Source organism: Marmota flaviventris, chromosome 18 (genome assembly GCF_047511675.1).
Source record: "Marmota flaviventris isolate mMarFla1 chromosome 18, mMarFla1.hap1, whole genome shotgun sequence".
Lineage (NCBI taxonomy): Eukaryota > Metazoa > Chordata > Mammalia > Rodentia > Sciuridae > Marmota > Marmota flaviventris.
In genome coordinates, this window is record NC_092515.1 from 14,282,110 (window position 1) to 14,299,994 (window position 17,885).

At 44.5% G+C, this 17,885-nt stretch overlaps 1 protein-coding gene across 1 annotated transcript in view; it reads right to left on the reverse strand.

The window, feature by feature from the left end:
- Positions 1-17,885, reverse strand: part of Samd4b (sterile alpha motif domain containing 4B) — a 40,511-nt gene that overhangs the window by 14,730 nt on the left and 7,896 nt on the right. Inside the window, exons 2-3 of the mRNA XM_027941226.2 lie at positions 11,104-11,509; positions 430-900 (exon numbers count right to left, since the gene is read on the reverse strand). Of these exons, the coding sequence (XP_027797027.2) occupies positions 430-900; positions 11,104-11,299 (667 nt within the window). The 5' untranslated portion in view covers positions 11,300-11,509. The remainder of the gene's footprint in view (positions 1-429; positions 901-11,103; positions 11,510-17,885) is intronic.

Genomic DNA, 17,885 nt, shown 5'->3' on the forward strand with positions numbered 1-17,885 from the left:
ATTAATAAATTAAGCAAATTTTATGTTTTGAACTGAGGACTGGGGATTGAACCCAAGGTGCTTTACCTCTGAGCTACATTCCCATATTTTTTTTCTTTTTTAAAAATTCTAAAACAGGGTCTTGCTAAATTGCTGAGTCTGGCTTTGAACCTATGATCTTCCTGCCTCAGTCTCCTAAGTCACTGGGATTGTAGGCATGAACCACCATGTCCAGCCTCACTAAATTTATGTAAAAACACAAAACCAAAGTGTGGATTCAGTGATATGTCTGTAGGTCCAATTTGGCTCTGGGAGTGCAAGTTCCCAACCTTTGTACTACTTAAAAAAGCTGAGGCCCAGAGAAGTTATGGGAGTCCTAAGGCCACAGAATGAGTAAAGAGAGCCCAGTCTGGCCATTTTCAGGCATGGCCTCCTGCAATACCCCCTCACCTGTATTTGCATTGCTCCCAATACTGTTGATGGCTGGCGGCACCGAGGTGGATGGGTGGAAGGGCACATGTCCATTTTCCCGGGGTGGCTTGTCCTGCCAGCCTGGCCCTGCCTCTCCAGGGCCCAGCTCTGCAGTCCCCCCCCACTCATCTGAGCCCTGGCGTGAGTGGTAGGAGGGTTCTGGCCGGGTACGGAAGCCACTAGCCAGCCGCTCTTCCAGGTGGCTCAGCCAGAGGGCCAGCGCATTGCGGTCCTCCAGTGTGGTGGCTGGGTGGATGAGGGCATAGGAGAGCAGCTGGCGGCTCTCCTCGATGAAGGCATTGCTCTCAATCGAGTAAGCCAGCACTTTCTGCAGTAGCCTCATGTACTCCGACTTGGCCTCCGTGTTGCCTGGCTGAAGCAGAGGGAGGTGGGACAGCAGGAGGGACACCACCTTCTCTTTGGATTCCTGCTGCCACTGGCTGACGATGGCTACAGAGGGGATAAGAAGAAATGTCAGGAGAGTCTGGGTGGAAACAACTACAAACCCAAGAATCCACTGTCTACTCCCTCAGTTCTAATCTCCTCCTCTCCTTTCTCTGTTCATGCTTGAACTTGTCTCTCATGTCTGAGTCACACACACGTACATACAGATTGATTGATCTTCCTAAACTTCACTAGGATGTCATGTTCCTCACCAGGAGTTTTACAATGGCACCCTGCACCAAGACTTACAGCCCAATATCACCTTCATTTTCCAGGGCACTTCCCATCTATTCCTCCAGATGAAGACTCAGCTAGAGCATATTCCCATCTTCTCTGGGGCTCTCTAAACCCTACATTCATCCAACCTTCCGCAATCAGGCTGAGATTTGAGGCTTTAGCCTACAGCAACCTCTTTCCTTCTGCCCAAATTCTATATCTTCTTCTTCTTCTCTTTAATGACACAAATAAATAAATAAAATAATATGGAGCACTTCAAGATTTTGGAGTTGCTCTTGAGTGGGTCTCAGACTAATTTTTTGTATTGTTCCAATTTTAGCTTAGTTCTGTTAAAGTGAGCACTAAATTTGATGTCTTTTAGAATGCCTAAACCTATCCTCCTCCAGGAAGACTCCCCTGGCTCCTCTGTGCCAGGGTCATCTTGACCTCTCCTTTCATTTCATATCTGAGAACCTGAGTAATGAGCCAAGGTTTCCCCATCACCCAGAAGGGAGCACCCTAAGAATAAGGCCCCAGGCTGGCAGCATAAAGGAGACTTTGGGAAGGACCCACTGCAGGTCTGACTGTCCCCCTCAAAAACCTTGTTACTCTGTGATTAGCTAAACAAAGTAGAGGATGGAGATGACGCTGAAAAAGGACAAAGAACACCAATACTTGGAAAGAAGAGATAGTGTTCAAGGATCAAGGCCAACTCACTCTTGGGGAACTGGGTTCACACCTGTAGTCAAGATGATGATTCACAGGATGATGAGAAATGTGCTAATGGTAGGATCCTGGAAGGAGGCAAAGAAGCTGGCGCTAAGTGGACAAAACTAAGACCCCCAAAGAGTGGATAATGAAAATGAACAGGTAGAGATATGGCTCATGTCACTTCCCTGCTCATCAACCATGTAACTTTGGGAAATAGCAGCCCCTTTCCTGAGCTCTGCTTTGTCTTTAGAGGGGAACTCAGAATTATTCCTGCCTGGTATGGCTGCTAGGAATTGAGACCACAGAATAAACTAAGTCCTTGGGAAATTTTTTTTTTTTTTTTTTTTTAACTACTGTTATAGTTTGGTTCTGGAATGTCCCCCTAAAGGTTCATGTGTTAAAGGCTTGGTACCCAATGCAGCAATGTCCACAGGTAAGGTTCCTGGGAAATGATTAAAGTCATGAGAATTCTGACCTCTGATGGGGTTCACAGCGGAGTGCACTATTAGGTGGTGGTGGGAACTTCAGGAGGTGGAGTCTAGTTGGAAAACGTAGATCACTGGGAACTAGTCTGGAAGGGTATATCTTGCCCCAGGCCCTTCTCTCTCTCACTTCCCCTCTACCATGGGCAAGCAGTTTTACTCTACCATGTCCTCTCTGCCATGATACTCTGCCTCATCACAAGCCCATAGCATAATGGAGCCAGATAATCATAAACTAAAACCTCTCAAACTGTGAGCCAAAATAAATATTTTTTTCCTCTAAGTTGATTTTCTCAGGCACCTTGTCACAGCATCAGAAAAACTAGCACAATTAGTATTATGGGTAGTATACTTTACAATGGCTCCTTCCTTTTCATGGATTGTAAAAGCACAATCCAATCTTCTATCTTAGGAAACAGAGAAGCTGGGAATAGGCATGCATAAGGAAACCTAGGCATCCAAGGGTCTTTCAATGCAAGTTTCTTAAGCCTTAAGATTCCAAGACTGCCAGGTGCTTTGGCTTACGCCTGTAATCCCAGCAATTCAGGAGTCTGAGGCAGGAGGATTGCAAGTTCAAGGCCAGTCTTGTCATCTTAGTAAGACCCTGTTTCAAAATAAAAAATATAAAGGGCTGGAGAAGTAGCTCAGTGGTTAAAGCACTCCTGGGTTCAATACCTAGTATGGAGGGAAGAAAAAATCCAAAGGCCTCTTCTTTCTTCTGCCCATAATGCAGGATATATACTTGGTTCCTTGCATAGAAATTTGAAAAGTGTCTCTTCTGCAACCCTCTTTCTTAATGAATTGCTTAGAAATCTGTGGCCTGGAATTCCCATTAACTTCTAATTCTATTTAAATCTGTAACCCCAGGAAAATGAAACACTCAATTCCCAATTCCTGGCTATGTAAATCGTGCATTTTCTTGGCCTGGCTCTCTTTGCTCCAAGCTTCCTAGAGAAACCCTGTTAAAGTACCCAGAAATTCATCCATTTATTCATTTAAGGTCAACTCATGCTATGGCCATAGCACTACCCCAAATTAATAACAGAATTAATACTATCACCATTAAAAATACGGTAATAACAACGGATAACATTTATTGAACATTTGCCATGTTGCCACTATATGAACAGTATGACTGACTTTCATCCCCTCCTTTTTTAGCATTCCCATCTTCCAGATAAATAACATTTGGGAAGGTGAATTCACTTCCCCCAAGTGACAAAGCTAGTGAGTGACAATACCATGATCTGAACCCAGTTCTATCTGCCTCTGGAATTGAGAAGAATTTTCACTACAACCTATTTCTCTGATGTGGACTCTCCCTTCTTCCCCTTCCATTCCCTGGCTGGCTTTCCAGATTCCCGTCAGTAACTGCCACTCAAAGTTAGGAAATTGCATCCCCTCTATCTTCATTTGAACCAGCGCCCCATGACCACAAGACTGTCTCCCCAGGCTACCTCCACATTTAAAGATCATTCCAAGATGGGACAGGCCTTCCTAAAGTTAGGGAATCTAGTCTTTCCTGCTCTCCCACCTCCATCTGGCACTCACTGGGTCACATGATAATGAACTTCTCTAGCACCCACCCTTCCCTGATATAGTCCCTAGCTTTGGGTTCTTATTTATTTATTTTGGTACTAAGGATTGAACCCAGGGGTGCTTAATCACTGAGCAACATCCCCAGCTCTTTATTTAGAGACAGGGTCTCACTGAGTTGCTAAGTGCCTTGCTAAGTTGCCGAGGCTGGTTTTGAACTTGTGATTCTCCTGCCTCAGCCTCCTGAACCGCTGAGATTACACGTGTGTACCACTGTGCCTGGCAAGTTTTCAGTTCTGGATAAGAAATATAGTGCATAATAATAGGGACAAAGTAAAGAATTTGCATCCTAATCGCAGCATGCAGCAATGTTGCCTGGACAATATGCTTCCTCTCTGTAAAACAGGGATGACAGGACTACTGAGAAGATTCAGGGAGGTGATGCATATAAAGCATCTGAAAGAGTCTGCCCATAGTAAACTCTCAGGATGTGGCTCAGTGATGGGTGTTTTTCTCCCTTCTCCACCAGCACAGTCCCTTCATCCCTACCCTGACATTCTCAATTGCTGTTGTTTGGGCCTTACAGGGTAGCCAGAGGCATCTGGGACAGAGAGGCCTTGTCTAGTCCCTCCCCCACCCCAGAGTACTGCCAGGACCCCAGGGCTAAGGGACACAGCTTCTCCTCTGGTACTGCCAGGGGACGTGACAGAACAGCCCTAAGGGTTGGGTTCAATGAAAGACCTTGTTCTACTGCCCAGAAAGGGGAGAGTGGTTTTGGACGAATGGAAGCTGACCCTGAGGAAATGTGTGTTCATGTGTCTGAGTGGTGGTGGTGGTGGTAAGGGCGGGCCTCCCATGACTGGGAAGCATCAATGAGTACTGGAACTAGTCCAAGGAATTTGTGCAGCCTCAGGCCCCTTGGGGTGAGCCCAGCTGAGGCTGCAGATGACGGGTGGGGATGGAACCTCTAGTTTCCTGCCCAGATCAGAAAAGTCTGGCCCCAAGTACAGGCACATCAGGGGCCCAATGAATACCTGCCCAATTGAACCCAGATGGTCCGGGAAGGTATGATATTTCCGTGTGTATAATGTGCCCTCGCTAGGCTCCCCCAACCTCATGTTACCTAGCAGAGCATACTGAATGAAAACACATATTCAAAAGGCAAACTTGTCTGGGTTCAAAATCCAGCTAAAACTCCAAGACCTAAGTCAACACCACTGTGAGCCAGTCCTTTTACCTCTCTGAGCCTTGGTCTCTTTTGTCAAATGGGGTTTATAAAAGCCCTTGTTGCCAAGCGCAGTAGCGTTATGCCAACAGCTGTAATCCCAGCAGTTAAGGAGGCTGAGTTAGAGGATCGCAAGTTCAAGGCCAGCCTCAGCAAAAGCAAGGCGTTAAGCAACTCAGTGAGACTCTGTCTCTAAATAAAATACAAAACAGGGCTGGGCATGAGGCTCAGAGGTCAATTGGTTATAAAACGAAGGAAACAATCATGCAAAGCACCTGGCATGTGTGATGCTCAGTACATTTGACTATTACTGTCACTGCTCCTGGTTGGAGATCTAGAACCATGTTGTTTCAGGGCTGGGGAGAAGTTCATTTAGGAAAGCACATCTGGGACTCCCCGTAAGATTCCTAATAGGGGTGGGGAATTTCATACAGTTATTTACCAAAAACAGACAGATCTCTGGTTCCTTGGAGCTAGAGGCACAACAAGCAGTGATGAAATTCTGGAGGTGGGTGGATGGGGGAGGGGGCTGGGGAATGCCATGACGCCAAGAGCTGCTTCTCACCAAGCTGCAAATCTGGACTCCACAGGCATGGAGAGAGCAAGGGAGGCTGTGTATGAGTGCCTGCCTTGGCACGGTGGCCACAGGGCAGGTCTGGCCAGGTGACCAGAGCTAAGTAGGTCATAACCCTGGGTCCTGGCAAATCACAGGAGCCAAATATATCTTTTGAGAACTGCTGTAAGAGCCAAACCATTTTTATGTGCTGGGCTGTCGCAACCATTTTGGAAGCCTCAGGCACCAGTCAGAGGGGCTAGGGTTTGGCTCCAAACATCACCCTAGCTCACAAAGATATGAGGGAGGGCCAAGGGGCTCACATTTTTGTTTGATGAACTATGTCAGTAGAGTCTGAAAGGGGAGGGTGGAGGCATCAGGACTGAGCCAGTCTGGTGACTCACTTGTCATGGCCCCTCCTGACCTCAGTTTCCCCACCCAGACCCAGGGAGCCAAGGAGGAGGAGCTTAAACCTGCTGGATTTGGGAACTGACTCAGAAGAGATGAGGTGGGAAGAAAGGCAGGAAATGTGGCCCAGGATGCTACAGAATTAGGACGGAAGGGGAAATTCAGCTCCCCTGGCCCCCATTCCCCACCATCCTCCTGTCCATGAGACTTCCCTTCTAGTCCAAGGCAGCATCAGGGAAAGGAGAGTGCCAAGATTACTGTTGTAGTTCCAAACAGAAGGGAATACAGGAGAAGGAACAAGGATGATGATGAGGGGACACCTGGGTCCTTCCCCCTCTTCCAGAGCTCTGGAGTATTACTTTTCCTGAATATTGCCTCAGGTCCTGTTTCTACGAAACCAGCGTGGGGTGCTGGAGATAGATGACTTCCATATATCCTCCTTGTCCCTAGGGGGAGAGCCTAGGCTGTACCCCCCACCCCAACTTTCAACAGGTCACATTCCTTACCACATTCTTAGGCTCACCTAGAATCAGCATCAGCAAGTGTCAAATCGTTCTCCAATGGGTCAAACATGAGTCACCTAGGGAGCTTTAAATCTCTAAGGGCAGGACCTATGCCTCACATTATTTTTAGGAAGTTTCTGGGGGACTGTGACCTGAAGCCAGGACTGGGACACTTTCTTATGTTGGTTTCTCTGTGCTCCCTGCCCTATCTGTGGACGAGATAGGCATGTAGGCAGCTCTGACCCAAACCCAGGGACTCCCTGGAGAACTGAAGGAAGAGGTAGGGTTCATCAGGTGGGACAGAGACAAAACCAAGAAAAAAGCAAGAGATCTACACCTTATTCTTCAGGCCTCCTGCTCTGAAGGGAGCTGAAGAGCTACGGAAGGGCTTTAGTCCCTGTAATGGGCAGCTCTTAATTGGAGACTAGTGGGCCAAATGAACTCAGGATTTGGTTAGTGGGGTATGTGTGCACTTCTCTGAGAAAGCGAGGGTCCATCCAGTAAAATTTGGCAGGGGGCAGTGCTGCAGACTGAATCCAGGGCCTTGCACATGCTAGATGAGTGCTCTATTACTGAGCTATATCTCCAGTCTGCATTAAATAATAAGAACTATTGCTCTAGGGCTGGGGTTGTAGCTCAGTAGTAGAGCGCTCACCTAGCATGCGTGAGGCACTGGGTTTGATCCTCAGCACTGCATAAAAATAAAATAAAGATATTGTGTCCACTTATAACTAAAAAATAAATGTTAAAAAAAAAAAGAACTATTGCTCTAGAATGTACTGGCTCCCAAAGAAAGTAGTATGCTTGGCTATGTTCTGCCAACTTTGACACTTTTTTTCAGAGCCTAAAGATGTACCTCAAAAGTACTTAGAACAACCCCTTCATTGACTAGATAAGGATCCTCAGACTCAAGAGCAGTATGAGTTTATGGTAGAGCTGGATCTAGAACTTTGATGTGTTATGCTTCATAACAAGTTCAATCACCCAGCAGGGCATCATCTCCCATAGTGACTGGTCATCAGAAAAATTTGAGTATTTTTCCCCACGACCATCCTCTCAGGGTGCTCATTTAGTGAGTCTGGGGGGACAGTGAGGGCCAGGAATCTGAATTTTAAGTTACTGCCCATCCTGGGGGATTCTGATGATGATGCAAGTTGGAAACCCAAGTGAATGGAAAGGCCAATTATGAACAGAGGAAAAGAAATAAGGGAGAAGCAATTTCTCCCAAGAGACAAATAAGGTCACGCTCTACTCCCATCCTGGTGGGCTTTCTCCCTTTCTTCGAAACAAGGTAGGCAGAACTGCAGCCAAACATACTACTTTCTTTGGGGGCCCCCAAACCTTCTTTTAGATTAACAGTCCTTTTTTAAAATTTTTTTTTTTAAGTTATAGACAGACACAACACCTTTATTTTATGTGGTGCTGAGGATCGAACCCAGCGCCTTCCACATGCGAGGCGAGCACTCTACCACTGAGCTATAACCTCAGCCCCAGAATAACAGTTCTTAATATTTTAATGCAGGAAGGAAAGAAGCAAGCAAACCAGTCAGTGAGCACATCAAGATTGGAGTAGAGCTTGATTTGATAGAGAAACGATCACAGGTAATTTCTTTCCTTTCCCTCTCTTCCCTCCTGTAGGTTTTCATTACTCCCCTAACCATGTAAGTATCAGCTTGTTATAAAAATTCTTACTGGGCAGGGATAGTGGCTCAGTGGCAGAGCACTTGCCTTGCCCATGTGAGGCACTGGGTTCAATCTTCAGCACCACATAAAAATAAATAAACAAAATAAAGATAAAACAAAACAAAACAAAATTCTTACCACCTGATATGGGGATATAGAGAAAGGCCTTGATTCATGTACTTGTCATTCAATTTATTGCCCAGCAGTTCTCAGCCCTGACAAGCCATTAATAACAAGGCATATAAGTATGTGCTGAATATGGAATGGTATGAAATTATTTTGATAAGTGAACAAAGCAAACTGGTTAATACACATATCTGGCTATATCTGTTTAAACAACTTTTTTAAAAAATTTCTTTTTCTTTTGTAGTTGTAGACGGACAGACTGCCTTTATTTTATTTGTCTTTTTTTACATGGTGCTGAGGATTGAACCCAGTGCATCACATATGCTAGGCAAGCGCTCTGCCCCAGCCCTTAAAACACCTTAAAGCAAGAAGGAGAATAAGTTTGTAGCTATATATGCACAGAATCCATCTCATAAAACATAATACAAGAAGGTGGGAACATGGGAGTTTGAAAAGAAGACCTCACTTTTCACCTTCTGCATGGTTTGACTTTTACTACAAGTTCTGAAAACAAAAGCAAAGACTGAAAATGCTCTTGAATATATCAATAGCAATAAGCACCACTAGCGGTTCTGATACGTAGACAAAAATTGGTACCCAAAAATTATCCAACTGCCTTCATGGATGAAATGGTAGAAGGTTATGTGACAAAGCTGTATAAGACACTAGCCTGTCCCCAAAAAGCCCCCATGCTGACAACAGGGTCTTAGCACAAACTCCTGCCCCTGGTGCTAAAGAGGGGAGCCCTCCCTAGTAGGGAGGGTGAGTCTTGTGCCTGCTGCAGCTGAGCTGGGTTCTTGCTGCTCTGTCTGCCAGTCTGGGAATTAGGCTGATATGGCTCCTGGTCTAAGTAACTGCCTTCCCCTATAACCACTGCACTTCTGTGACTTACACATAAAAATGCAATAAGAAATAAAGCTCACTGGGCTGGGGCTGGGGCTAAATGGTAGAGCACTTGCTTAGCACGTGTGAGGCACTGGGTTTGATACACAGCACCACATAAAAATGAATAAATAAAATAAAGGTATTGTGTCTATCCACAACTAAATATATATATATATATATATATATATATATATATATATATATATATATATATATATATATATATTTTTTTTTTTTAAAAAGAAAGAAAGAAAAAAAGAAAGAAAGCTGACTATTGCTAAGATGGGTGGGCCTGGGGAACCAAGGGAGGCCAGGCAGCTCTGTGCTCTCCAAACTCCAATATTAGAAGCCCATGCTGGTTTCCTCACCTTTAAACACGGGATAATAATAGTACCTACAAGACTGGTTGTGAGGACCAACTGAATTACTGACAATAAAAACAACAGCTGACTGTCACTGAGTGTTTACCACATGCCAGGCACTGTTCTAAGAGCTCTACACGTGTTACTCACTGACTCCTCAAAAGTATTCTAAAAGGTCAATATAAGTATAATTTTGACTTTAAGATGACAGAATTGAGGCATGGAGAGGTTAAATTACTTGGTTATATGGCAAGTGAAAACTGTAATTTAAACCTAGACAATGAGAATGAGAGCCACCAGAGAACACTGCTTTCCAAGTTAATAAATAGAAAGTAAAGGGTACTTGGGGACAACCCTTTCAAGACCCCTCCCTTGTGGGACCTTTGCTTCCTTTCTGTTTCAAAAATAAATTCTATTACTTTGCTCTAAATAAATTTAAAAATGGCACCTCCTTGATGTATACTCAAAAAAAAAAAAAAAAAAAGAGTCCTTAACTTGTAAGGGTTCAATGTCAACTATGATTGTGAAGAAGGTGGGATGAGTGAGGATGGCTAATTAGGACAAACTGCATGGAGCCCCCTGTCCCCCTCCTAGCTAACTTTTGGGTATCCACTGCCCTCCCTCTTCTCCGGCCTCCATCTCTCACTGGTCAGTGGTGTCAGCAGCTCTCTCTTCAGCCCTTTGGAGGCCCAGAAGGTTAGACAGGCTTTAGCACTGGTACTTGAGGTTGTTCTCTGGCCTTACTCCTATCTATGACTGGGGGCCTAGGGACTGGTTCTAGAGAAGCCTGGCTCTCTTATCCCAACGCCAACGTCTTAAGACATGGAGTGCCTCTCTCCAGGAAGCTTAAGGATTGGAAATACAGAACTGTATCTAAATTCCAAACTCTCTTGAAGCTATTTATGTCTTAAGTCCAACCTACCCTTGGGGATAAAAAAATAGTGTAGATGACTTACGAATTCTGGAAGAGTTCTAAAATTCCCTCTCAGAGTTGTTGTTTTGAGGACGGGGGAACTGGCGATTGAACCCTCTATCACTAAGCAACATCCCTAGCTCTTATTATTTTGAGACAGGGTCTTGCTAAGTTTCCCAGGCTGGCCTCTAGCTTGTGAACCTCCCGCCTCAGTCTCTGGAACCACTGGGATTATAGGTGCCATCATACCCAGCTTGATGTCCTGGAGCTTGAAAAATAAATTATTGCTCACTTTCTATCCCTCTTTTCATAGGTAATGACTTTAGTCTGTTCCTTTCAGCTGCCCACACAAGCAACCCTACACGATTCTTTCTTGGTTAGGGGTTTGCCACCCCATTGAGAGTCTCCCATTCCACCCTGAGGATATCTGGCAAAAAAGCCCCAGGAGAGCCAAGATGAAGGCTTGGGAGGACAGAGACTTCCCAACTCCCAAAAGCACAGAACACAAATTTCTTAGCACCATTACTGACTGGCCTTCTTGGGCATCTGACATCCATTCCAGGTCACCCTCCTAATTCACTCCCATCTCTAGGGGCAGAGACTCACCAGCACTGTTGGCCTCCGACTCCAGCAGGTGGATGTCATTGCAGTCCGCCAGCGAGTGCTCCAGGCAGAGCTGCAGGAAGCGGGCTTGGGTACGGGTGACCCGCTTCAGAAGCGACAACAGGGCCACTGTCTGCTCACACTCATTCCAGCCCTTGAACCAGCCAGCGAGGATGCCCACCTGGTCTCGGAACATCATGGTGCCAGGCCTGGGGCCAGGGTGGGGGGGACGGCGGTGGCAAGGGCCAGCGCCGTCGTCACATGGTCTCGGCTCTGGGCTCCTGTTAGCTCTCCCCTGAGGGCCAGGGCTTGAGGACGTTCCCTGGCGTGGTGGCAATGGGTGGTTAGGGGAGGAGGGAGCCTGCTCACATGGGGGGAGGTCTTGGTCCAGCCACGCCTCTCCAGGCTCCTGGAAAAGGAAGCAAAGGGATCAGAGAGAGCGAAGGGGCCAAAGCTGTCCAGGAGAGTGTGGGCTGAGGAGGTACAGAGTCCCATGCCTTCCTCTTTCAGAGTACTTGTTCGGAGGAAAAAGATGAAGCCAACTTCAGATACTAAACCAACTTCCTATCAATCTCCAGGTCCAGAGAAAAGGCACTGGCACTCACAGACCCCCCCCCCCCACCCAGACACTAAGGAGAAGATGCTACCCCTCATACCGGGTTGCCAGAGGGCCAAAGGAGGTGGAGTTAAAGCAGAAAGTAAGTTGGGAAGATTTTTCAGAAAAGGAAAATAAGACAAGCTTCACATTATCGGGAAAGATCTGAATTAATGGAACATGACAAAGAAGACATGGGACTCTGAGTACATCTCCTAACCTCGCTGGTCATTGACTCCTTCCCTCTGAGAGCTAGAACCAGTGACTACTCACATGCTGGAAGGACCCTAAGGGCTCCATAATTACTTTAAGCCAAAACTTACAAGGCTTGGTCGGGGTGAACATGGGATGGTGACCCCATGGAGATCTCAGGAATACAGACAGCTATTTAGTCCCTAACTGGCTGGGTACAAGTCAGCCCTTGGACATGGGCAAGAACAGTCTTTTTCAAAGATTATCAACAGGCTGAGAAAATCTCACCCTCTTCAACCCAGCTTTCCTACTCTGGAAAACATACATATCTGATCTCTAAGATACTACCTATCTCTATACAAGGTAAATTCCTCCCAGAACTCTTTTTCATTCCTCTGAAGTTTGCTTCAGACTCAAGTTCTCTAGGTTGGAAAGTCCTCTTGACTTCTAGAACACCAGCCTGCCATCCAAACCCCTGAGAGCCAAGAGTACACCAACCAGAGAGGAAGAGGAGAAATCAAAATTCAAAGACTCCCAAACAAAAAGAATCCAAATTTCTCTCTTAGGCAGGAACTACACAGAGGTTGTTTCATCTGGGCAACCAACAGGCCTACCTTTCAGTTGATGATTTCTGGACACTCATTCTGAAGCCTTTTTCTTTCTATTTTTTTTTAGTTGTTGATGGACCTTTATTTATTTTTTAAATTTATTTGTATGTGGTGCTGAGAATCAAACCCCGTGCCTCATGCATGCTAGGCAAGCACACTACCACTAAGCCACAACCTCAACCCCTCTGAACCCTTTTTCTAAGTTGACTTGAGCTCCAGGTCTCCAATCAATATCTCCCCCATCTGTCTCTCTCACAACCAAAGTCCTTGGCACCATCACCAAACCACATTCAGCTCCACAATCCTCTGGCTGCCAAAGGACAGAGTTTCCCTGGACTGAGAACTCTACACAAAGACCCACTGAACCTGTTGGGCGCAGGTCTTAGGGAGCTACTCCCATCCCCACGAAGTTCTGTCTTTGCTGAGGAGAGCTGTGAAGTACATCTGGCAACAACTGACTTGCCTCACAGATCCCCTGCAGAACCCCCAAACAGAGAGCAAAGTAGCATAGCTGTCAATACCTCTAATATAAGAAGCAGAAAAAGGTGTGAGAAGATGAAACCTTGCTCCAAGTCAAAAAGCCTTCTCAAATCTTTTTAAAGGCAAAATAAGAAGTTGCCTCCCTGGCTTACAATTCTCCAATGGCTTCCCATTGCACTTAAACTAAATGCAAAAAGGCCCTCCTGAGGACTCCTGTGGCCTTTCCAACTTTATCCTGTACCAAGTTCCTTCTTGTTCACTGCACTTCTCTTCCCGTAGCTCCTATTTGTTACTCAGGTCTCCGTTCATTCTGTCATTTCCTGAGACAGCTTCTCTAACAATCCAATCTAAGGAGACCTTCCCCGGTGACTATTTTGTATTGTTTTATTTCTTTTATATAACTCAAATACCACCTGATTTATGTTGTTTCTTTCTTCCCACCAAAATGCAAGCTATACAGACAGTCAGATCCTAGAATGGTACTTGACACACAGATGTTTGATATTTGTTAAATAAATGAATGAATATATGAAAAAAGTGAGTGGGGAAGCCACAGTGGGATTTCTACAGCCCTGAAGGAAAAGAAGGTAGAAGAAATGGTCCATTGGATGGTCCAACCTGAGGGGAAGGGGAGATTCAAAAATCAGAAACTCTGGAGCAAGAAGTACCCAAATTCCTCTCTTAGGCTGGAACTACAATAGGTTGTTTCAAGGGATTTAGAAATCTTGTCCTAATAGGAAAAGTTTGAAGGTACTAAGTTCCTTGTGGGGAAAGAGAAGACTTGGGGGAACTTGCAATACTAACTTTGAATATCTGAAGACACGGCATACAGAAGACAAGACATATCTGTTCTTTTACTCTAGAAAAAAGAGCCATCTACCAGGGTAGATAGATAGCTACCACTTAGATAGCTCTAAGTGACAGGCAACACGGGATATGGGAAATGTTTAAAGTCAAGAAAATTTAGTTCTAGTCCTACTCCAACCTCAGATTCACTTTGATTTTGAAATTACATCTGCTTTTTTTCTCTGGAATGTGTGAGATAAGAGGCTGACCTAGGTCAGACATGACAAATAGGTTTTACCTCACAGGCAAACTCCAACTGATTGGTAGTAGCTGCTTGGAGCACTATGAGAGGAAGGATCCCAAAGAAATGAAGAAAATAAGACATCAATGGGGAATGAGTAATAAACTGGGGTTGCCTGTAATCCCAGTGATTTGGAAGGCTTGAGGCAGAAGGACTGATCCAAAGCTTGGGGCTAGCTTCAGCAACTTAGCAAGACCTTGTCACAAAATACAATAAACAAATAAAAAAAGAAGTTGGGGATATAGCTCAAAGGTACAATGCTCCTGAATTCAATCCCCAGTACCACAATAAATAAATAAACTGGGACAGATCCCACACTATGCATTATTTAAAAACACCTGAGCCAGGCATGGCAGCACATACTTGTAATCCTAGCAGCTTGGGAGGCTGAGGCAGGAGGATCACAAATTTGAGGCCAGCCTCAGAAACTTAATAAAACCCTGTCTCGAAATAAAAAAATAAAAAGGGCTAGGGATGTAGCTTAGTGGTGGAGTGTCCCTGGGTTCAATCCCTATTGCTGCAAAAAAGTAAAAAACAAAATGCTTGAGCAAGGACTGGTGGTCCATGCCTGTAATCCCAATTACTTAGGAGGCTGAGGCAGGAAGATTGCAAGTTTGAGGCCTGCCTGAACAATTTGGTGAGGCCCTTTCTCAAAATAAAAAGGGCTGGAGATATAGCTCAGTGGTAGAGAACTCTGGGTTCAATCCCCAGAACCCCAAAACAAACAACACATTAAAAAATACAAAAATAAATCTATATCTAGTATTTGACCTGTAACTTGGAGGGATGTCCATAGATGTAGAGTATGTACAATAAGATGCTATTTTTGTTTAAAGAAAAAAGTCATACACAAAGCCCCTTATATACTAATATCTATTTGCATGTGTACAGAGAAATGTGTAGAAGAATACACACTAGGCTAAGATTGGTTACTCTGATGAGACAGGAATGATAAACACTCTCTTTATGCAATTTTGTACTATTTCACTATTTTTGTAATTTTAAAAGAATTTAACTTTAAGAAAAAAAAAAAATCTGCATTCTACTTCCTGGATTAGTAAGAAAGAGTACTGGGATTAATTATCAATGTTTGCCCGGGATGCTGGGTAGATGAGTGACAGCTCACATGCCTAAAAAAATCAGTTTCCCTTCCCAGCTCCAGCATTTTGTGGCTTTCAGTCCCAAGGAGGCAACAGCTGCTTCAACATAAGGAAGAATTTTAAAATAATATATCTGTCCAAGAATGGAACTGGCTGCCATGTGAGGAGGTAATAAGCTCCCTGGCTGCTGAAGTGGTCAAACGGAGGCTGGATGAACATCCCTTGGGAGTGGGAGGGATTCCTTCACTGGGTGGCAACTCAGAATGATAGAAGGACATGTTACTATTTCAAAGGGTACATTTGTGACGGGAGGTTTGATATGCCAACAGCACTTACAGCAAAAAGATGACCAAATCCACAAACAGACCAAGATGTGCATACTCTTTCCCATAGATTCTTTTACTGGGTTGTTACTTTTCCTAAGCTACAGCACTGCATTCCTCAAATAAGCAGCTGACTAAACATTAATCCAGTTTCTTCCAGCAAAGTTTTGGGACAGAATGGGGTCTCAAATAGGATGCTGACAGGCCAGGCTTTGAACAAAACAGGCCAACAGGAACTATGGTGAGTTGGAAAGTACACACCCTGTCTAAAGGGAGATGTCACTATTCAGCTCTGATCAACTGCTGCCATGTGGGAACGTGAGTCCAGTACCATTAGGTCTTAAGATTATTTAAAAGATGAGCTGAAATCTGGCTTTTAAAAGAAAATTCCCTTAGTTTTAAATGTTGGAAATGAATTTAAATTAAAACAGCAACTATGAACTACTACTACTATCCTAATTTGTGGCCTGTGATCCTTGAACACATGGACACAAATTAGGATAAGACTGTCTTGTTTATAACTTTTAAGTCACCCATTGCTCAGGGAACATGACTGGTGGAGAGGATCTAGTGACGGAGGAGGGCGCTGACAAACTGCAGTAAATACTGGGGGCTTCAGGCAAACAGTCACTTTTAAGATTGCATTGTCAAAAAAAAAAATCACCCCTAGCGTTCCCTATGTTTTCAGGACAGAAGGGTGGCCTTGTGTTTGGTCTGCATGGTGACTGAAAAGGAAGACTGGTTGAGATTCTTCCACTGAAGAACTAGAGGTCTTCAGCCATCTCTCTCCCAGGTGCTTGGCTACAGTGAGACAAGAGGACATGGATAAGGCAGCAGCATCAATTATTATAAGACATCTCACCATCGCACCACCTTACTCTGCCTGCCAAATATCATTTTCATTTCCAGTTCCCACCATTGTGGAGTTCCTCCTGGAAAAATAATGTCTTTCTTGGTTCTACAAGTGGACACAGGTAAAGTGGTTCTACAAGTGGACACTGGCTAAAGCATCCTCCTTGGACTCTTGCTGAAACAAGTGGAGAAAATAAGTTCTCAATTACTGGCTGCCACTCTGCTACCGCTAGTGGATTCTTGCTTTCAAATGAAGCCAACTCAGATAAAAGCATTCAAGAAATTAGGGGAGAAAAAGAGACCTAGTCACAACATTTGAAGACCTAGATCCACCTAGCCTCAAACTAGTGACCCGGACTCTTCAGTTTCATAGATCAATACATTTCTTCTTGGCTTAGGACAGTTGAGTTTGGTTTCTGTTCCTTAAAACTGAACTTGGTCACTTCCATACAAAACAAAATTCAGCACTGCTCTGGTCTCTCTATCCTCATACAACTGAAAATACTCCCTGCTTTTGAGGAAAGACAGAACAGAAAAACCTCTATGGCAAATCTCTCGACAGCCCTGTAATACTGCAGTCTTTATGATATATTTGGACCAAGTAACCTTCTTGGAAAGTACCTACTGTTGCTGGAGGTGAGAATGGAACTAACAAAAAGCTAAGAGGTTCCAGGGAAAACTGTCCTCTGGGCTTCCTCCCTGGTCCCAAACCGGGAAGGAGTCCACAAACAGAAAATGTATGTCTCTGGAAGTCAGCTCCTTTCATTCAGAAACAGGACCTAGCTCCAATCCTGGCTCTCCTGCTGATTGATACTTACTTGCTGTGTTGACCTTTGGCAAGTAACTCAGTTTCTTCCTTACTGAAGCTTCTTATAAGAATTAAGTGAAACAATGTATATAAAAATACCTAGCATGATGCTGAGCATGTTTTCACACATCATAGATTGTCATGTGCCAGGCCCCAAGCTAACAGTTCTCCAAGGATGAGCTCACTGATCCTAAAAAAATCTATTCTAAAAATATATGTAAGCAGCTGGGTGGCTCATGCCTATAATCCCAGCAACTCAAGAGGCTGAGGCAGGAGGATTGCAAGTTTGAGGCCAGCCTCAGCAACTTTGTGAGATGCTCAGCAGTTTAGTGAGAATGTCTTAAACAAAACAAAACAATAAGAAGGGCCAGGGATGTAGCCCAGTGGTAAAGCATCCCTAGATTCAATCCCTAGTATCAAAAACAAACAAACAAAACAAGCTGAGTAGGATACTGTGTCCTTATCCTAGCTACTCACAAAGCCAAGGCAAGAGAATCACAAATCAGATGACAGCCACGGCAACACAGCCAGACTGTCTCAAAAACAAAACAAAACAAAACAAAAAAAAACCCCACAAAATACACACACACACACACACAAAATGTATGAGCATACTTATCTTACAGATGGAGAAACTGAGGCACAAAGAAAGTATGTCATGTACCCATGATTGTATGCATAGCTAAGCTGAGATTTTTTTCAAGGGTCAAATAGCTTTGTTTCAGAGTTCCTACTCCTGT